Source organism: Cervus canadensis, chromosome 8 (genome assembly GCF_019320065.1).
Source record: "Cervus canadensis isolate Bull #8, Minnesota chromosome 8, ASM1932006v1, whole genome shotgun sequence".
NCBI classification, from domain to species: domain Eukaryota; kingdom Metazoa; phylum Chordata; class Mammalia; order Artiodactyla; family Cervidae; genus Cervus; species Cervus canadensis.
Genome location: NC_057393.1, coordinates 4,969,873 through 4,990,815, shown reverse-complemented (window position 1 = coordinate 4,990,815; position 20,943 = coordinate 4,969,873). Strand labels below are relative to the sequence as shown.

General features: G+C 49.1%; 1 protein-coding gene across 1 annotated transcript; it reads left to right on the top strand.

Moving 5' to 3' along the window:
- The first annotated feature begins 4,390 nt into the window (after nt 1-4,390).
- FOXI2 (forkhead box I2) lies at nt 4,391-6,020 on the top strand. The gene is made up of 2 exons (XM_043477316.1): nt 4,391-4,886; nt 5,578-6,020. The coding sequence occupies exons 1-2, from the start codon at nt 4,391-4,393 to the stop codon at nt 6,018-6,020; spliced, it is 939 nt and encodes a 312-aa protein (XP_043333251.1).
- The last annotated feature ends 14,923 nt before the right edge of the window (nt 6,021-20,943 follow it).

Sequence of the window (20,943 nt, the reverse complement as noted above, 5' to 3'; positions counted from 1 at the left end):
AATGATGCCATCCAACTATCCCATCCTCTGTTGTCCCCTTCTCCTCATGCCCTCAGTCTTTCCCAGAATCAGGGGCTCTTCACATCAGGTGGCCAAAGTATTGGCGCTTCAGCTTAAGCATCAGTCCTTCCAATGAATACTCGGGGTTAATTTCCTTGAGGATGGACTGGTTTGATCTCCCTGCAGTCCAAGGGAGTCTCAAGAGTCTTCCCCAGCACCACAGTTCAAAGCACCAATTCTTCAGTACTCAGCCTTCTTTGTGGTCCAAATCTCACATCTGTACATGACCACTGGAAAAACCATAGCTTTGACTCAATAGACCTTTGTTGACAAGGTAATGTCTCTGCTTTTTAACATGCTGCCTAGTTTGGTCCTAACTTTGCTTCCAAGAAGCAAGTGTCATTTAATTTCATGGCTGCAGTTACCGCCCAAGGGGCTGTTCTAGAATAAAAGAAACTAAAGTGACCTGACAAGTACAAGTCTGCTCTTGTGAGCACACTGGATTCTGATCTGAAAAGAAAAAACCTAAAAAGTTATTCGGGGAAAATTGGAGAAAACATATTATAAAAAAACCTTTCCTCAGTTTCATGTTAAGAACGTGGATAACACGTTTGGGTATGAAAGTGTATTTAACATGTAGGGAGACAAACCATAAACTCAGGATCAGATCTCCAAACCAGTGAATGATTGAATGACAGAGAGGAAATACCAGGAGATCCTATACTGCAAGCACTTAATGCGTATGTGTACGTGTTTGGCATGCATGGTTCACTTAGTCTTTATGATAACCTATTAACTGGGCAGCACTAGCCCCACTCTGCAGATGGAAAACCTAAGACTTGGAAAGGTCAAGCAGCCTACCCCTTCAGGCGTTTGGGACCAGAGCCAGGATTTGAATCCACGTCTATCTGCAGCTAAAGCTCTCACCTTCATTTGTCAGCTGAAAAAAGGTTGGAAGTCTGCACAGTCTGAATGTTGCTTCAGTTTTTCTCTAAGTGATAAGAGTTTGAGGTAAATTCTGGTTATGAACTACCGGGGGTGGCAAGGAAATAGGATATGTATGTTCATATGAGAAACCTAACACCTCAAAGCACTTCACAGGCAGTAGAAAAAATGGAACTCAGAGGTGGAATCATTGACTTAAGTTCCATTGATGGAGGCAAGGCTCAAGCCAAAGTCCGGTTGACCTGGGTCTAGGCTCATGGCCACAGTGACCCCTGACCCGACCCCTTCTAGAGGGAGGAACAGGAAATCCATAGCTAATTTCAGAACTTGGGACATTATTTTGTAGACAGAATTGCAGAAGTCAAGGACGGCTTTTGTTGATGTTGCAAATGATCTATTCAATGACAGAAAAACCCTTGAGTTCTCTCCAATCTTGAATGTTTAAAAAAGTTACGTAGACCCCATTAATCAGCCTTGAACATCAATGGCTGTGTGGAGTTCTACACAGGAGACGGTGAGAAGTCAGGGCACAGAGCAGGGCTTCTCTCAGGGGAGGCACAGACCCCATGAGAAGTGAGAACCTCCTTCTGACCACAAAGGTCGGGCACTGAACTGGGACGTCATGGCTCCTCTTGGTTTTGGAGTTGTATTTTTAAGGGCTTTTAAAAATTTCTTATTTTATTTTTTGCTCTGTGACAAATTACCACAAACTTAACAGCTTAAAACAATACCCATTCACTATCTCACATTCTTTAGGTCAAACAGCAAGCAAAACATGGCGGGTTCTCTGCTCAGGCTAAAATAAAGTGTTGGTTGTTGCATTTGGATCTCAGTCCTCCTCCGAGGTCATTCCTGCTATTGACAGAATTCAGTTCCTTGTGGCTGTAGGACCGAAGTTCCTACTTCCTCAACAGCTGTGGGGACTAGAGGAGCTCTCATCTGCTGGAGGCTGCTCTCATGTAGAAGATAATAAATTAGCATGGGACACAAGGTATTGGAGAGGAAGACATCCAAATGGATGATAAAGATGACAGAATCATGAGTTAATGCAGACATCTTCAATCAGCAGTGACTTGGCCCCATGAACAATGGTTGACAGTGTTCTAAGACATCTTCGGTTGTCACAGCAGAGGCGTATTGCCAACATCTAGTGGGCTGAGGTCAGAGATGCTTCTAAACATCCTACAGTGCACAGGATGGCACAGAATTATCCAGCCCAATATGCCAATAGTGACGAGGCTGAGAAACCATGAGTTAAGGGCCAGTAATTAAAGCAAAAAGAGTGAGGGAAGGGCCTGGAATAGAGCTCTGAGCCTGAGAAAGAGCTGGAGAAGAGGAGGTAAACAAGAGGACAGAGTTTAGAAGCCGGTGGGAAGAGGGTGTTGATTCTGGAAAATGTCAGGAGCTGCTGAGAGTTGAGCAAAATGAGTAAGAGCTATCGTTGGACTCGGGGGTGGAGGGGGCGAGGGCGGACAGAGGCCACTGGAGATTGTGTCTGAGCAGTTTCAGTGGAGTCCTGTTGGTGGACGCCCGACTGGGCGGCACTGGAGTGTCCTCCAGACAGAAGGGACATCAACAGCCGACAGAGACAAGCCTTTGAAGAGAAGCAAGGAGCGAGTTGGACATGACCAAGCAGGGACACCTCTCCATGGGGACCAGAGGAAGGAAAACAGGTGCACCCGAAAATCTGACAGAGGAGGGATGGGGCCACCTTTGAGAATAAAGGAAAGGGGGATAGGCTAAAGATGCGAGGGAGAGAACCAGTTCTGTTTAGGGCTCCTAGGTAGGCAGTGACCAGAAAACTTGTCATGTCTACAGAGACAGTGTGTTTAAAATTGTGAGGACATTCTGAAGATCTCTTACCTGGCAGACCCATTGTTCTGGCTGCTGTTTCTTAACAGAAACAAGAAAAATCAGGGGAATGCTTCCCAAAGTACTACAGTCCTCCTCCCTCCTAAACCATCCCTGCAGTGATGGGGGTGGTGCTCTGAAAGGCATTGGGGTCTTCCATCTCCTAAGCCTTTGACATCAATTAGAAATCTTCCAGAAGGGGGCGCAGGGAGGGATGAGAAGCTGACTTCAATGAACTGGTTGGGTCTGTTGCTTTCCTGTCTTTGGCCGAAAGACCTGAATTTCTGGTCTCTACTCTCTCCAAGAGCAGACAATCCTCCAGAAATGGGTGGAGTTCGCCAACCACTTCCCCAGGGGCTGTTACTTCTTAGAGAAGAGTCCCATGTGCCAATGGAGGGACCCTCCCCTCTACTACTTATGAAACAGTTCCACAAACTGGTTGTTTGACATGAAATTCTAAATTACAACCTGAGCGGCCTAAGACCACACGGGGAGAGAAACAAGGGACTCCAACGTGGCCCCCTTTCCCCCAGAGCTCCAGTCTTTTCACTCCGGCTAATCTTTAGCCCCAAACGCGGGCTGCCTCCTGCTCCCTCCTCATGTCGGAAAGTTTGGAGACATTGGGGGAGTCCCAGGGGAGACCGATTTCTCCAACACGTACTAACACCGCGGACGCTGAAGGTCGCCCCCCCCCCCCTCAATTATCTCTGAACCTGGATTATCGCTCCTTCGAGCGAGGGCACTTGGGTCCAGGGGCTCCTGGTCTTCCCCGCTCCGTGCATCAGGGTCCACCACCCGGACGTCCCTGTCTTCCCTGCATCCTGGGAAACCCACCGGAGGATTTTGCGATCCACAGGGCACCCTGTGCCGAAGGCCACCGCGCAGACTAGCCGGGCCGCATCTCGGGCTCCCTGGATAAGCGAGTGAGCTTCCAGCATCTCCACCCTTTACGGGGGTCTGGTCCACCTCGGAGCAGATCGCGCGGGGACATCAGACGACTCCAGCGCCACGGTCCGCTTCCAGCCACGTCCTCCGCCGCCGCGCCGCCTCGATGACTCGACTCTGTGCCTCGCACGGCGGGCCTTAGCTCCTTGCGGGTGTCCCCAAGACGCCGGAAGGGAGTCTCTGGCGGGCGAGCAAGGGGGCACCGCGTTGGAAGGGAATCGCACGCTGCACCCTTGGGGCCTGAAGGAGGACGCGCGGTGGCTGCTGGAGGTTGCGGACAGCCAGGGCCGCGGGGCCCTAAAGGCCTGACGGGGCTGGCATCGCCCGGGGCCTGGGGTGCGGGAGTCCGGCGGCGCAGGAGACGCAGGGTCTGGGAATCACCGGAGCGACTCGGCCCGAGCGCATCTGGACCTGGGCGGGGCGGAAAGCTGACCCCGGGGCGGGGATGCAGATAGCACTCCTCCAAAGCTGTCGCGGGCGGGGGCTCGGCGCGCTGACACTCACCTGGGGCTCGGGCCCCCGACGGCATTTAAAGGGCGGAGGGCGAGGTCCGGCCGCCACACCGGGAGCTGCTGCGGGGGGCCGCACTGGCCGGCGCGCCCGTGAGCTTGGGCGCCGAGCCATCGCCCCGGCCCGGGAGCGGCAGGACATGGCTGAATACGGCGACGGCTCGGGGCCCTCTGCGGCCCCGCACGGCCAGGCCCGGGCGGCCGCGCGCCCCTCCGGCTTCGCGTGCGGAGATCTGGGCGCAGCGGGCGCCGGCCCGCGCCTGTGGCTGAACGCGCCCGCTCTCAGCTCCGCGCCCTACGCGCCGGGCCCCGTGCCCGCGGCCCCCTACGGGGCCCCCGGCCCGCTCCTCGCGGCCCCCGGCGGCCTGGCAGGCGCCGACCTGGCGTGGCTGAGCCTGCCGGGCCAGCAGGAGCTGCTGAGGCTGGTGCGGCCGCCCTACTCGTACTCGGCGCTCATCGCCATGGCCATCCAGAGCGCGCCGCGGCGCAAGCTGACGCTCAGCCAGATCTACCAGTACGTGGCCGGCAACTTCCCCTTCTACAAGCGCAGCAAGGCGGGCTGGCAGAACTCCATCCGCCACAACCTGTCCCTCAACGACTGCTTCAAGAAGGTGCCCCGCGACGAGGACGACCCAGGTAACAGAGGCGCGCCCCCTCGCGAGTCCAGGACTCCGGGCCGCGGGCACCCGAGGGACCCGGCGGCCCCGGACCGTCCAGGCTTCCCAGCTGGGGGAGCCGAGGCGGGAGGAGGGTGGGGAGGAGACACCGATTGGGGCGCCCACCGGCTGCAGGAAGCCGGCCGACCCCCGCAGCCCTGAATTCATGTCCAGGACAAGTGAGTCTCTAATTCTTGGCCCGCTCTCGAGCAGGAAGAAGCCCGGGAGCTAGCCTGCCAGGGCGACCTTGGGAATTGGTTCTCTCGGGGGCGCGTGTCCTCTGCATAAAGTGGGGAAGACGGCGGCTCCCCGCCTCCGCCGAAGGTTAAGACAAAGGTGATGCCGCTTTGGGAGGCTGCAGAGAGACCAGGCGAAGTATCCTTCGCCCCACTGGCGAAGCGATGGCCGGAGGAGGGCGGGTTCCGTTCTTCACTTCGCAGGCCTTCTCTCTGGCCTTGCCCGCGGCGAGGCTCTGTATTTCCCCGGCGTCGTCCTTCCCTGTGGACGCCCGGCCCGGTACACAGCGTCCCCTCAAGGTTTGGGGTGGGGGTGAGGGTTCATGGAGGGGCCAGTGGGAATCCCTCAGAAGTTGACCTCCATTTCTCACCTTCTCACCCATCACCTCGGCCAGACCCCGTTTTTTCTGAGCCGGGCCCTTTCTTCTTCCGCAGGTAAAGGCAATTACTGGACCCTGGATCCAAACTGCGAGAAGATGTTTGACAACGGGAACTTCCGAAGGAAGAGGAAGCGGAGGGGGGAGGCGAGCGCGGTCGCACCGTCGGGTCCCCAGAGCCTGGCTGGAGCCAAGACGCCGGAGCTGGAGCCCCTGGGCGCCGCCTCCCCTGACCTGCGGGCCTCGGCGTCCCCGCCCGCGCCCGAGGCCGCGGCCTGCTTCTCCAGTTTGGCCTCGGCCGTGGGTGCCCTGGCTGGCGGCTTCAGTCCCTTTCCCGGGGGCCTGGCGGGAGACTTTTCCTTCGGGAGACCCACGACGATCGCCACTCACAGCCCCCAGGTCCCCGGCCCGGCGCCCGGCTTCGCCGCTGGCCAGCAGACGGCAGCCACCGGCTTCTGCGTCGGTCACTTCATCTACAGTCGTGAGGGGACCGAAGTTTGATGGGAAGCCTGGGACTGTCCCGAGTGTCCACAGGCGCTGAGCTCAAGGCACCGCGAGCTCCCCCCGCAGGGGTCAAGGCAGGGCTGGGGGTGCAGGGCCCAGGGTCCCGCTGCAGGGAACCCAGCCCGCCGTGCACTCCTCACCCAGCGACCATCCAGGTGGGGCGAGTGGGCGCCTTCCCTGTCCTTCCAGTTGGCCTGGCCCTGGAACCCACGCTCCCAGAAGGTTCCATCTGAAAGGGGCGACAGGCTGGTGCTCGCCCCAGATTTTCCGAGGGAAGCCTGACCCAATCCCAAAGATACTTTGGTGTCTTAGATAGGTGCTACTGTGGACCCCCGGACCGCTCTGGGTGGGATTTTTTCCCACCTTTCCAGCCTGGCCCACCCGGCGCCCAGGCCCTTTCCTTGGTGCTCCAGGGAAGCCCGAGTGGTTCAGGAGCACCCCGGGGGACCGGGTGGGCCCCCTCACCCTTAGAGGCCTGTGTGGTCAGCAAGCGAGGGGTGTCTGGAGCTGAAGGGAGTAAGAGGGACTTCCTGATGGCTGAAGCTGCGCTGGGGGAGGAGAGCAGCCGGCGGTCCTGCGAACCCCGGCTCCTTCCCTGCCACTCAGCGCCCACCTCCCTCCCCGGTCAGATCCTCGAGGGGGGTGCCGGCGGGGCCAATGCCTAGCGCCCTGGAGTCTCAGGCTGGGTTTAGGCTTGCCCCCTCCCCGCCTCCCCATCCCCGCCTCCCCAGCCACGTTCACACCCTGAGAAGTCACTCCTGTTTTCCTCTCTGCGCCCACCCCTCACCCCGCAGTTTGGGCCCCAGCTCCCCCATCCCTGAGCCTTCGGTGCAAGTGTAAGCCGCTCCCCCCATTTGTATTTGCTCAGACGGTCATCTCTGGAGCCAGCAGCCTTTGGGAGGAGACATGTTGGCCTCGGTAGCTCCCCGAGATTCTGTCGCCCGGGTCGGGGTCGAGGGGCGGGGGGGAAGTGGCGCATTTGGTTTGTCCTGGAGCAGAGGGCTCTTGGCGGGGCACACCCACCCTCTGTGCTCTGGGGGCGCAGGAGAGGTGTCTTCCCGAGGAGGCCGAGCAGGAGAGGACCCCGTGAACTTGGGGGAGGGCAGAGGATTTGGCGAGACCGAGCGGAGCCGCTGCCTCCAGGGAGCTGCAACAGTTTTCCCCGGTGAACGCCAAAACTGACCGCGCAGCCCAGCGCAGCCGCTGCCGCTGGAAGGGAGGCCCGCGGTTTGTCGATTTCTTAAGGCTGAGCCAGCTGTGATCTTGATGTGTGTGTGTGTGTGTGTGTGTGTGTGTAAGGCGGGGGTTGGGGGAGAGGAAGGGAAGGCCTTGGGTGTGAATAGAATAAGCCAGGTGTTGGGGTGAGTTTGGAGCCCCGGGCGGTGTTCCTTTGAGCCTCTCTGGAAGCTCAGTGGCTTGCTTCCCATCTCCTCTCTGCCGCCAGGCTGGGGAGGGCGAGCTGGGTCCTAGCTCTGTTGTCTTACTTTGTTGCCAAACTGACAATCAACCCTAAGCGCTCCCCCCAAGGTAATACAATTTAAGAAAACCAGCAAAGAAAAAGAAAACCCTTGCATTACAAAAGGAAAGAATTTTCTTTCTCTCAGGCCTATTTAATTAACAAAAATGCTAAAAATAAACACCAACAGACTGTAACTTGAATGTACCTGCTGTTCTGTACATTTGAAGGATTCACCACGGTTTTCAGCATTTTCAGTCTAGATTCTGTATTTGCAGGAAACTTGGAGTAAAGGAATTTTTAAAAATAAGCTTGACAACACTGGGAAAGTACAATGCACACGTTTACAATTAATGGGGCTTTCAGAAAATTGGCTGATAATGTATATATAAACACACACATGAAAGCCGCATGGCTGTTAGAAACTGGTATGAAGCTGCCATTTTTGTTCTTCCAACAATGGTATTTTGGTTAAAGTGGAGGAAAAAGGGCTTCACAAAGATCTTTCAACTTTTAGTTTGTTTGACTAAAGGTCAATTTTTGATATTGAAAAATGGTTCTTCCATTCCTGCTTTATACCATTAATTGGTAATGGTATAACCATATAGATGACTCTTCCTGAGAAGTACATAGTTTAATTCTAGCAGTGCAAGATATTTGGGAATCAGAAACCATCTCATTTCTGTGACAGTTTATTTGTCTGGATGTATTTTCACAATGAAGGGGGTCAGCGTTGGGGGAGGGGTGCCGGGAGACAAAAATGCAGTTCCTGGGCCCTGGGGCAGTCAACTTTGGAACCATTTCACATGATCCCAAAGACAGATTTTCTCAGAAGAAGGAAATTGCTGAAATCACAATAAGTAAGAAAAGCAAAGCAGCTTGTCACCAGTTTATAACTAAATATCTTCTTTGGGCCAGGTCTGGTGAATTTAACCTTAGTTCCCAAGCAAACTGCATGTGGACAGCTGAAGAACCAGCTGCTGTTGGGCAGATAGAGGGACTGTGCCAGGAGAATCCTCTCCCTGGGCCTGGGAGCCCCGTGGTGGTACCCAAACCCCATCTATGCCTGTTTGTCTCTTTGGTCTTTGAAGTAGCAAAATACTGTGCTTTTGCATATCACAGGTAGGAGCTGTAAGCTATGGCTTTTCTCTTGAGGAAAATTTCAAGTTGCTTTAAAACTAGCTGCAAACCTTTACAAAAAGAGTGCCTTGGTATGATGGTATTGGCACATGACAAGCGTCATTGAGACACTCAGTTCTTCATCTGAATCAGCATTTCTGTGGCACTGAATAGTTTCAAATAAAGAAATGGCATGTTTCCAACTTCAGAGGGGCGAGATACTGGGTTGTTAGGAATTCTTTTCATTTTGCCAAACTGTAGTGGAAATCTTCAGGTGGTTTAAAACCAAACAGCATAGTAATAAAGTAAATTGTGATATTACCTCCTATAGAAATTATCAATGGGGTGGCAAGAAGTCCTCAGGCAGAAAAGAACCATTTGTGATGAAGACTCAAATACGTGTTAAAAGTATTTTTTAAAACTTAGTAATTAGAATTTTCAGAAGTGGGCACTGGATTTCAAGATAGGGATTCCCATATGGATTAAATATTGAGTGTGTCCATCTACGATGAAAACAATTTTGCACTTTAGTGATGCTGCCTTGCCATATTCATCTTCAAATTCTAATCTTTAATTTCCTAAGTACATCCAGTGTAATCAAGTGACTTTGCTTTATTCAATGAAATAACCTTATAGTAATTACTGTAACTCTTCACTGAAACAAGAGTCTGAAGTTCCTTGTGATTCTGTCGATAGAAAAGCTGAGTCAAAGGATTAAGTGAAGATTTTTTGATGACAGCCATTCTGACTGGTGTGAGAATGTAAACTTATACAGCTATTATGGAGAACAATATGGAGATTCCTTTAAAAAAGCTAGGAATAAATCTCCCACATGACCCAGCAACCCCACTACTGGTCATATACCCTGCTGCCGCTAAGTTACTTCAGTCATGTCCGACCCCATGCGACCCCATAGACGGCAGCCCACCAGGCTCCTCCGTCCCTGGGATTCTCCAGGCGAGAACACTGGCGTGGGTTGCCGTTTCCTTCTCCCATATACCCTGAGAAAACCATAATTGAAAAAGACACATGCACCCGCAATGTTCATTGCAGCACTATTTACAGTGGCCAGAATATGGAGGCAACCCAGATGTCCACAGACAGATGAGTGCATAAAGAAGATGCAGTCCATGTATGCAATGGAATATCACTCAGCCACAAGAAGATTGGATTTGAGTCAGTTCTAGTGAGGTGTATGAACCCAGAGCCTGTTATACAAAGTAAAAGAAAAGTTAAAGTGTTAGTCACTCAGTCGTGTCTGACTCTTTGCAACTCCATGGACTGTAGCCCGCCAGGCTCCTCTTCCATGGGATTCTCCAGGCAAGAAAACTGTAGTGCTTTGCCATTCCCTTCTGCAGGGGATCTTCCTGACCATGGGATCAAACCCAGGTCTCCCACACTGCAGGCAGATTCTTTACCGCTGAAGCTACCCAGAAAGCCCGATACTGAGTGAAGTCAGAAAGAGAAAAACACATATAGTGTATTAATGCATATATATGGAATCAAGAAAAATGGTAGTGATGCACCTATTTGCAGGAAAGGAACAGAGAGGCAGATGCAGAGAGTGGACTTGTGGGCACCGTAGGGGAAGGAGAGGATGAGATGAATGGAGAAAGTAGCATCAACATTGATACACTATCATGGGTAAAGCGGGCAGCTGGTGAGAAGTTGCTCTATAACACAGGGAGCCCAGTCTGGTGCTCTGTAATGATGGAGAGGCATGGGATGAGGGCAAGGGAGGCAGGCTCAAGACAGAGGGGATACGATTCATGTTGTTGTATGGCAGAAACCAACACAATATTGCAAAAATTAAAAAATGAACAAAGTGGGGAAAAAGGTTAAATGATTTCTAGAAACTTATCTAATGAGAACTAAAAAGTTCTCTTGATAGATGCAACCTTATTATGGTTCATACTCAGAAATACACTTTCATATATACATAGCTGAGCCTGCCCACATGTGCACGGGCACACACACACACACACATGCACACGCACACACACCACACATCATAGAGCCAGGCCTTGGCCAGGATCCTCAAGAAAAAAGCCTTGACAGCATCAACCCATGATACTCAAAGGCACAGTATTTTCAAACAGGACTGTGAGAATACCTCATTTGCACTCAGGGTTTGATTTCAGGTGGAGAGGAACACATGCAATGATCACAGAATGCATCAGGGGCCTGGCCACACATCCTAGTAAAATCTGATGTGTTCAGTAAATCTTCTGAGTGTCTGCTATGCGTCTGGCTTTGCATTCAGCCCTGCAGTGAATACCCTTCCCAAGGCCTCCTTCCAGTGGGAGAGGGAGAGATCAGGGAGCAGTTACAGGCTGGACGGCAGCTATTTGGCTCCAAAACAACGACTTTATGATCGAGTGCATAAGCCATCTCATTTGTAAATACCGAATTACCACATTGCTGTGTTTCCTATACCTTGAAAGCTTGGAAGTGCTTGCTTGCCTTCTCGGGTTCATAACTTAGTTGTGACTTAGGCTAGGAGTTGAGCACTGCCCTGGGCTGGAGCCAGTGTGGTCTGCTCCCTTCTCCACAGGGTTATTCAGAAACTTTAACATAAATCCTGTACTCTTAGAAGAAGATCTGTCAGCTGAGGGTCACAGGGGACGGCCACTCATGTGACTGGAGCTGGTTATTCCCCAAGGCCCCTGGGTATGGATTCTTTTGGTGCATCCCTACATCCTTTCGTTGAAGCTTGGACAACTCTCTCTCTTTTAATCTAATGTAAAATTTGCTAAAGAACGTTCCTCAAGGCTAATTTCCTGGCACCTGCCATAAGCTGACTGCTCTCTCTGGTAAGCTCATCAGGGACTGAACACGAAGAATGTGAATGATCTCAATCAGTTTGCAGAGGGTAAATGAATAGAATATTAAATTAGATTTTCATTACAAAAATCAGAGTTATATCTGTTCTTTAATATGGAGCTAATTGAATTGATGAGTCTTGGAGGCTTTCTCTGCTCCCAAGAATCACCTGCGTATCCATCCAACGCTGAACATCAAGGTGACAAGGACTCTGTTACCTGCTTATTGGACATCATCTCATTAAGCCCTCACGACTTCACAGGGAGGCAAGTATTATTATCCCCATTTCATTGATGCAGAAACTGAGGCTCAGGAAGATTAAGTGGTTGTTTTCCAGGGACCACAGCTACACTGAGTTGTGATAGCAAGAATCTATCTATCACCTGCCTCACTCCCTCCCCCCCATTCTGTCCTTCAGGTCTGAGAGATATCTCTCTTTTCAGGATCCTTCCCTGGCATCGAAGTTAAGTGTCTCTCTGCTCTTCACCTGCGGCCCCTGGACGGACTGTTATCACACCTCCAGAAGACCCTGTTCTTCCCTAGGTCCTCTCCTGGGTCGATGTGGGCAGTAGTCACGTGCTCTATTTAATCAAACACCTGTGGGGTAGAGTTGAATGAGTGAATAAGTATGTGAGTCAGCAGAGTTGGACCCTAAGCTTTTCATACACACTCCCTCCTTCGTGGGCCCTCCACTGTCCTATAACAGGCCTGATTGCTCCTTACATAGAGCCAGACCCTGGATCCTGCAGATACAACACAGGAGGAGACACAGCCCTGGAGACAACTGTTGTGCAGAGCCTGGGCACCAAGGGGTAAGGAGCTGCAGGTAGGAAGAGTCAGAGATGTGAAGGGAGATGCCGAGGCCAGTGAGGGCTGATTGATTTCTCCCTTTGAACATGAGCGCAATCGTAATAATACAAACAATGTCCCAGAGAATCCAGGCTGACACCTCCAAGGCCCCACAAGTTCCTATTTGACAAAGATGCTAAGGCCTTTTCCAGGCTACCTTTTCCTATTACCTCTGCTCTCCCCAGACCTTAATCCCATTATCAGAATAAAGGCTCGGATTCCAAGAAGGCAGGAAGAATTTAAAGACACAAGTGGGTTCATGCTCTGTGTTCCTCACACAGGGCCTGGGCTTAATGAGACTTAAAGATGGAGAGAGGCAAAGAGTGTGTGTTCAGTTCAGTTCAGTCGTGTCTGACTCTTTGCGACCTCATGGACTGCAGCACACCAGACCTCCCTGTCCATCACCAACTCCTGGAGTTTACTCAGACTCATATCCACTGAGTCAGTGATGCCATCCAACCAAATCATCCTCTGTCATCTGCTTCTCCTCCTGCCTTCAATCTTTCCCAGCATCAGGGTCTTTTCCAATGAGTCAGTTCTTCACATCAGGTGCCCAAAGTATTGGAATTTCAGCTTCAGTATCAGTCCTTCCAATGAATATTCAGGACTGATCTCCTTTAGGATGGACTGGTTGGATCTCCTTGCAGTCCAAGGGACTCACAAGAGTCTTCTCCAACACCACAGTTTAAAAACATCAATTCTTCGGTGCTAAGCTTTCTTTATAGCCCAACTCTCACATTCACACATGATTATTAGAAAAACCATAGCTTTGACCAGACAGACCTTTGTTGGCAAAGTAATGTCTCTGCTTTATAATGTGCTGTCTAGGTTGGTCATAACTTTTCTTCCAAGGAGCAAGCATCTTTTAATTTCATGGCTGCAGTCACCATCTGCAGTGATTTTGGAGCCCCCAAAAATGAAGTTTGTCACTGTTTCCACTATTTCCCCATCTATGCGCCATGAAGTGATGGGACCAGATGCCATGATCTTAGGTTTCTGAATGTTGAGCTTTAAGCCAACTTTTTCACTCTCCTCTTTCACTTTCATCAAGAGGCTCTTTAGTTCTTCTTCACTTTCTGCCATAAGGGTGGTGTCATCTGCATATCTGAGGTTATATCAATAATTATATCAATAACATCAATCAATTTCTCCCGGCAATCTTGATTCCAGCTTGTGCTTCATCCATCCCAGCGTTTCTCATGATGTACTCTGCATATAAGTTAAAGTAGCAGGGTGACAATATACAGCCTTGACGTACTCCTTTCCCTATTTGGAACCAGTCTGTTGTTCCATGTCCAGTTCTAACTGTTGCATACTGACCTACACACAGATTTCTCAAGAGGCAGATTAGGTGATCTGTTATTCCCATCTCTTTCAGAATTTTCCACAGTTTGTTGTGATCCACACAGACAAAGGCTTTGGCATAGTCAATGAAGCAGAAATAGATGTTTTTCTGGAACTCTCTTGCTTTTTCGATGATCCAGTGGATGTTGGCAATTTGATCTCTGGTTCCTCTGCCTTTTCTAAATCCAGCTGGAGCATCTGGAAGTTCACGGTTCACATACTTGGAGAATTTTGAACATTACTTCGCTAGCGTGTGAGAGGAGTGCAATTGTGTGGTAGTTTGAACATTCTTTGGCATTGCCTTTCTTTGGGATTGGAATGAAAACTGACCTTTTCCAGTCCTGTGGCCATTGCTGAGCTTTCCAAATTTGCTGGCATATTGAGTACAGCACTTTCACAGCATCATCTTTACAGATTTGAAATAGCTCAGCTGGAATTCCATCACCTCCACTAGCTTTGTTTGTAGTAATGCTTCGTAAAGCCCACTTGACTTCACATTCCAGGATGTCTGGCTCTAGGTGAGTGATCACACCCCTGTGATTATCTGGATCATGAAGATCTTTTTTGTTCTGTGTATTCTTGCCATCTCTTCTTAATATCTTCTGCTTCTGTTAGGTCCATACCATATCTGAGTGTGTGTATGACTCATAATTTCGACTGCATCTTCTAGAAGTGTTCAGGTGTCTGCCTGGCTCCCAGGGCCCGATCAGTCCCAGCAATTCATCACCTGCAGGCAGCCCTCACCTCTGCACGCATGGGTGGTTTGCCTCTGCCTAAGGCGAACATTAACTTCTCCACCTGAGCCAAAGGACACCCTTTGACTGGACCGCGCTCTGCTGAGCTGGGAACTCGTCAGTCCTTGCAGCCTAAGGGCAGGTCGGTTTAAGGGAGCTAGACTTCTCAAGGCAACAGAATTAATACTTTAATGAATGGTTTCTGTTTCAGGATTCTTGAAAAGCTGGAGCTTAATTCTTTCTGCTCTTTTTGGAATCCTGAGTGCAACAGAATGGCCTTCCTGTTTTACTTACTTTCTTTTGTTTGACTTACTGCTTTTAAATTTTTGTCAAGAAGAATAAATCACATTGTATATTTTTCATCATGCATTTTAATTGGGTGAAATTAAAGACAGTTTGGCACGTTACTTAAACAATGATGTAAGAAAGAAATTATAAGGGAAGGAAAGAAGAAAACTTTTAAAGAGTCATTTGTAATGTGATTCTTAAGAAATACATTGTCCTTAACCTTTTTTTTCATTCGATTGCTTTAATTTTTTCTACAGTGTCCTGGCTAGGATATACAATATGTGAACGATATGTAAGAAATATAAGACGTATACGAATCTACAGTAATAATATTTCTTCATTAGCAAGAACTTTTTGTCATTCCTGGCAGGAATGTTTCTTCATTTTCAGGGCTTGAATGTGTCGGTCTGTTAGTATACATATCATATTTATGCATTCATTGCAGGCACAAAATTAAAATGAGATTTATAACAGGAAAAAGTCACACATTTTCCAGTATCTAGTAAGATGGATGTTTTTGAATTCCTCTGACCTCTTAGGAGGGACCCTCCTCTGGCTCAGATTTCACCTGAGCTCTTTCATACAGCAACCCCATGGCTCCCTTTGGGCATCTACACTTTAAAAAAGAAAAGACTTTTAGCATAACTGGGTGTAGAATGACAAGAGCTGGTGCTGAGACGCCTGCCCTGTGCACCATCCACTGGAAAGGGTTCTGATAAATCCAGACCGGGTGCTGGGGATGTTGTTAAGTCAAGATGTTCAGTTTAGAGGCTTCATTCATACATGCTGCAAAATAGGTGACAGCTTCGAGAGAAAGCAAAACTGCAGAGCTGGGGTTTTGCATGTAGGAACGCAGACCCCTGCCATGGAAACGAAATCCTCTAAGATGCACCAGGCAGGCCTGGGTCATGAGGGATGGTGCCCTGGGACTGAGTGCCCACAGCCAGCAAGGGCCTTAAAGACATGACTTCTACTAAACGCCAATGAACAAGGAAGATGGTACTAACTCAGCTTTACAGATGCGAAAGCGAGGCTTAGAGAGGTCAAGTGAATCACCCAAGGGAGGCAGAGTGCTCCAGACCAAGATTTAAAGCTAAACTACCTGGACTACCAAACTCCCTGGTCTTCCCACCATCCACACTGCCTTTCTTGTAACAAAGAGCAGGGGATGGAGCGGCAGAGAAAAGCCACCTTCTCTGTCCTCAAATTCAGTTTCAGAGATGTTGATCCATTGAGTCCCATTTCCAAGAAAGCCTCAGACGCAAGAAGGACACATCACTATCTTTGGACTTCACTGTATAAAAGGGCATAATTCTCTAGGTATGATTAAAAAACTAGAAACACGACTGTTCTTTATTATAAAATAGAATTTAGTAGCATAATTTTAAAATTAAGGGATGTCATTGAATGAGTAGAAATACAATCTATAAGTTTCAAATGGGAAAGAAAGAGCAGAAAATTATAGCCAGGAATTCCAAATGATTGTATCTGGCCTACCACCTGTTTCTGTATGACCCATGAACTAAGAGTTCTTTTACATTGTTTAATGACTTAAAAAGAACATAAGAGAAAAATATTTCATGACATGTGAAAGTGACATGAAATTAAATGTTTTGGCACCAATAAATACAGATTTACTGAACACACCCTGCCCATTCGGTTATGCGCCGTCCACGGCTGCACTGGTGATGCTTCAGAGACCAGAACTGCTCCTGAGACCCCGGTGGCTCTCCTGGCCACACCCTGCAGATCGCAGCGGCAGATACAGAATCAATAGCTGTAGCCTGCATCTTAAGGATCATGTATGTTGATGTTCCAAGACTTTTTTTTTTTACTACCAGTTAAAGTGAAATTCGCTCAGTCATGTCTGACTCTTTGCAACCCATGGACTATACAATCCATGGAATTCTCCAGGCCAGAACAGTGGAATGGGAAGCTGTTCCCCTCTCCAGGGCATCTTCCCAACCCAGGGATCAAACCCAGTCTCCCACATTGCAGGTGGATTCTCTACCAGCTGAGCAGCCAGGGAAGCCTAAGAATACTGGAGTAGGTAGCCTATCCCTTCTCCGGGGGATCTTCCAAAGCCCAGGACTAGAACAAGGGTCTCCTGCATTGCATGCAGATTCTTTACCAACGGAGCTCTCAGGGGAGCCCAATACTGGTGCATACCCATTATATCAAAACAGCTGCAAGTGTACTCAGTCAGGTCCGACTCTTGGGACTCCATGGACTACAACCCTTAGGCTCCTCAGACCATGAGATTTCCCGGGCGAGAATACTGGAATGGCTTGCCATTTCCTACTCCAGGGCATCTTCCCAAGCAAGGAATCGAACCCGTGTCTCCTATTGCCCCTGCACTGCAGGTGGATTCTTTATCCTCGAGCCATCAGGGAAGCCCATATCAAGAAAGGAAAAGAAGTAAAAAGTGGACTTCATGGGTTGCAATTTTAAGACACAAGAGAGGGTGGATTATGTTGCTATGGCCAGGGACCATGTTTATCAGGCAATGACTCCAGACATGTGTGGAAGGACGCACTCTACATCAGCATTGCCAGACTAAGCATTTCCTCATTCAGGGTGATGGTCAGAAAAATTAGAAAATGTATCCCATCTCACCACAGCAGAATTTCCTCACAAAAATTCAAAAAATGAAAATGAAGCTGCGACTGAAGCAAGTTTCTGGGCAAGAAAAGCTGCTTTTACTCATGATGAGTTCATTAAATCAGGTTTGAGAGCAGCGACTGCAGAAATGTGCCCAGGAAATGTCCAGAAAAAAATCAACTTATTTAAGACTGTTAGCTTTCATCCTCAGTTTTGTTCTATTGTAATTAGGTACTAGAAGTCGAATGACATCAACAAAATTTTGTGGAAATCTCTTTTCTCTCTTGCTGTGTAAGTATCACAAAATATCCTTGATTTTGCCCCTTGGTCCACTAAGCTTAAAATGTCTACCATCTGCCTTTTGCAGAAAAAATTTGCCAACATTTTTCAGAGGATGACAGAGTCTTTCCTTGGCCAGTCTACTGACGAGCCAATCAAAGACATTCTTCATTTCTTTAATTTCCAGCATTTCCTTTGAATTTTTTCTTAGGTTCCATCTCTTTGCTTCCATAACCCATGTGTTTTTGTATGTTGTCTATATTTTTCATTAAATTATTTCACATAATGATATTAATTATAATTATTTTAAACCACCTATCTGATAATTCCAACGTCTATGTCATATTGGAGACTTGTTCTGATGTTGCTTTGTCTCCAGGGACTGTACTTTTTCTTGCCTTTTAGCAGGCCTGGTCGTTTTTTGCCAAAAGCCGAACGTGATAGATTGGATAAATTGGCCTTCATGGTGAGGTTGTATGGTTAAATATGGCTAGAGGCTGGGCTGCATGTGATATTTGCTGGAGGTGCCTGAAGCTTCAGATTTCTCTGCTTTTGTCTCCCCTGTTGCCCTCGGGTTTTTAGAAGTCCTCTTCCTCAGAAACCTGCATCTTGCAGTTGTTTAGGCTCTAATCCGTTATCTGTTACTTTGTGTTTCCGTCTTAGTCTCTGAGTGTGTCTGTGTCCTTGCGCTGTGAACTTCACAGACGTGGCGTACTAACCCACCCCACTTTTCTTAGGCACGAATACCAGAGGGCGCTAGAGGCAGGGAGATGCTTTTCCACCATGGGCCCCCTGGTGGTTCACGGGGTAAAGAATCTGCCTGCAATGCAGAGTCTGATGCATGGGTCACAAAGGTCCCCTGGAGAAGGGAAATGGCCACCCCTCCAGTGTTCTTACCTGGAGAATTTCATGGACAGAGAAGCCTGGTGGGCTACGGTCCATGAGTCGGACACAACTGAGGGACTAACAAACACACACAATGGAGGCAAGGCTCCGGTGAAGCTCATCCCTCCTGGGAAGTAGGCGCTCATCAGGGAGGACGCTGGGTGTGTTTCTCAGCAGTTGTCCTTTTCCTTTTGACTTTCAAGGGGCTGTCTTGGCTCCTTGTCATGATAACGTGGAGGGGTTCCTGGAAAGTCTAGAGAAGCCCTGTGACTATGACCTCCTGAAGGCTTTTCACTCATTCTCATCTGCATTCAGCCTTGAGCACTTTGTCGAATCCCCTGTTATGGGTGTCTAACAGTTCATTGCTCCAGGGGCTTCTACTCCAGGTAAGCAGACCTTGGCTGGGACGCTAGGTTTGCCTTTCTCTCTAAATCCTGGGGTGGCGGTTTGCTCCGTGACCTCAGCTCTCTGTGGGCTCGAAGAAAGGTCATTGGTCTTCAGTGGGTTCAACTGTTTCTTGTGGTGAGAAGGGGAGGGACGATTTATAAGCTCTTTACATACAGAGCTGACATTGGAAGCCCTCGTCCTATCTTTTTCAGAGTTTATCAGATGCCCACGGTGTGCCTGGCCGTGAGGTGGTGAACACAAGAAACAACAGTCCCTGGGAAAGGCTGTCCTTTTCCTTCTGACCTGCGTCTCCAGCTACTAGGAGATGTCACATCAGCCTTTCAAATTCCGCGTTGCCATCTGGACCTGGGTGCGCCCTCCATCAAGCTGACTGCTAGCCTCGTGTTCACCACGGTCCACCGACACTCTGGACCACTCCCTCCTCGTCGTCCCTCTATTTAGTCAACAAACCTAATTATTTCTTTTTTTTAACTTTAAACATTTTTTATTGGTGTATAGTTGATTTGCAATATTGTGTTAGTTTCAGATGTACAGGAAAGTGAATCAGTTATACATATATGTATCCACTCTTTTCTTTCTGCTTCTTATTTTGTGAGGCGAGCAGAAGTAACGCAACTTAGATTAGGAGTAGGCCTTCCTACTATCAGGTAGCTTTCGCTTAACAATGACCACTGTTTGCCAATTAGGACCAATTAGCTTTCACCGATGTTTGCCCATTAGGAAATTAGGAACGGGGCGGAAACCCCCAGGAAAGTCCCGTGCGCGGGAAAGTATTGACCAATGAAATTGCTTTGCAAACGTGTAACCAATCCGCTTCTCACCCTATAAATTTGTGTAACAGCTTGGGCTCGGGGCTCTCTGACCCGCACCACTGCGTTGGTTGCGGGCGGAGAGTCCTGGCTCAAGTCAGTAATAAACTTCCCTTCCTGCGAGTTGCATTGTCTTGGAGGCCTTCTCTCTTCCCGCTCGGGGATTCGGACATCGGGCATAACAATTTTCTTTCCAGCTGGATTGTATTTATTTATTTTTAACTGAAGGATAATTACTTTACAATAGTGCATTGGTTTCTACCAAACATCAGCATGAATCAGCCATGGGAACAAGCCTAATTCTTAGAGAACTCTTAACTCGCAGGCTTTCTCTCCATCCTGACCGCCCCAAGGTTGGCTTAGGTTTCTTCCATCTCTGACTAGGGTGTTCCAATGGCGTGCTGACTTCAGTGGCCTCCAGTCTTTTGACCGCCATACTTAAAATACCAGATAAAGTCCAAATTCCTTATCGTTTGGACCTGGCCACAAGGTCCTTTGCCGTCTGACTCTGCATTGCTTGGGTTCCCATCCTCCTCCCACCACTCCCACCAGGGCCAGCCCCTCTGCTGATGTCTGTGCTCTTTCATCATCTTCCACTGCATCCTGAATAATCCTCAAAGATCTTCCTTCAGCCCCCAGACGGAATGCATCAGCTCCCTGTCCGTGTCTCCCCACCCCTGCCCCCCACGCACACTTTCTGTGACACCTGACACCCTGTCTCAGTCCCTTTCAGCTGCTATCACAAAATACCACACCCAAGGTGACTTGTAGACAACGGAAATGTCTTTCTCACCGTTCTGGAAGCCTGCAGTCCAGGGTGCCAGCAGATTTGGTATCTGGGGAGGGCCTCTTTCCTGATAGATGGCTGTCTCTTCTCTCTAACCTCCCACATGGGGGTGGGCAAGGGAGCCCTGTGGGGTCTCTTCTAAGAGCACTGACCCCATTCACCGAGGTTTCTACCCTCAATGACCTAAGCCCCTCCCAAAGGCCCCACCTCTCCGACCATTGCTTTGGACGTTAGGATTTCAGCATATGAATAATGGGGGAGACACAGACATTCAGACCGCAGCACACCCTAAGGCATGATTTGTCCTATTTTTTCTCTTCCGATACAAAAAAAGTGACTTTTTTTTTTTTTTTAGAACATGCATCTGCCATTTACCTCTTGCTATCTGAGAAGCTGGCTGAAAACTGCAAGCAAAAAACATTAGCTCTCACACTAAGCCCTAACGTGAAAATTGAAATTTTTCATTGAAAATGGGATTTTATTGCACAGAAACCACGTTTGCTATTATAAAATGGAAGGATCTGCACTTCCCACTGAC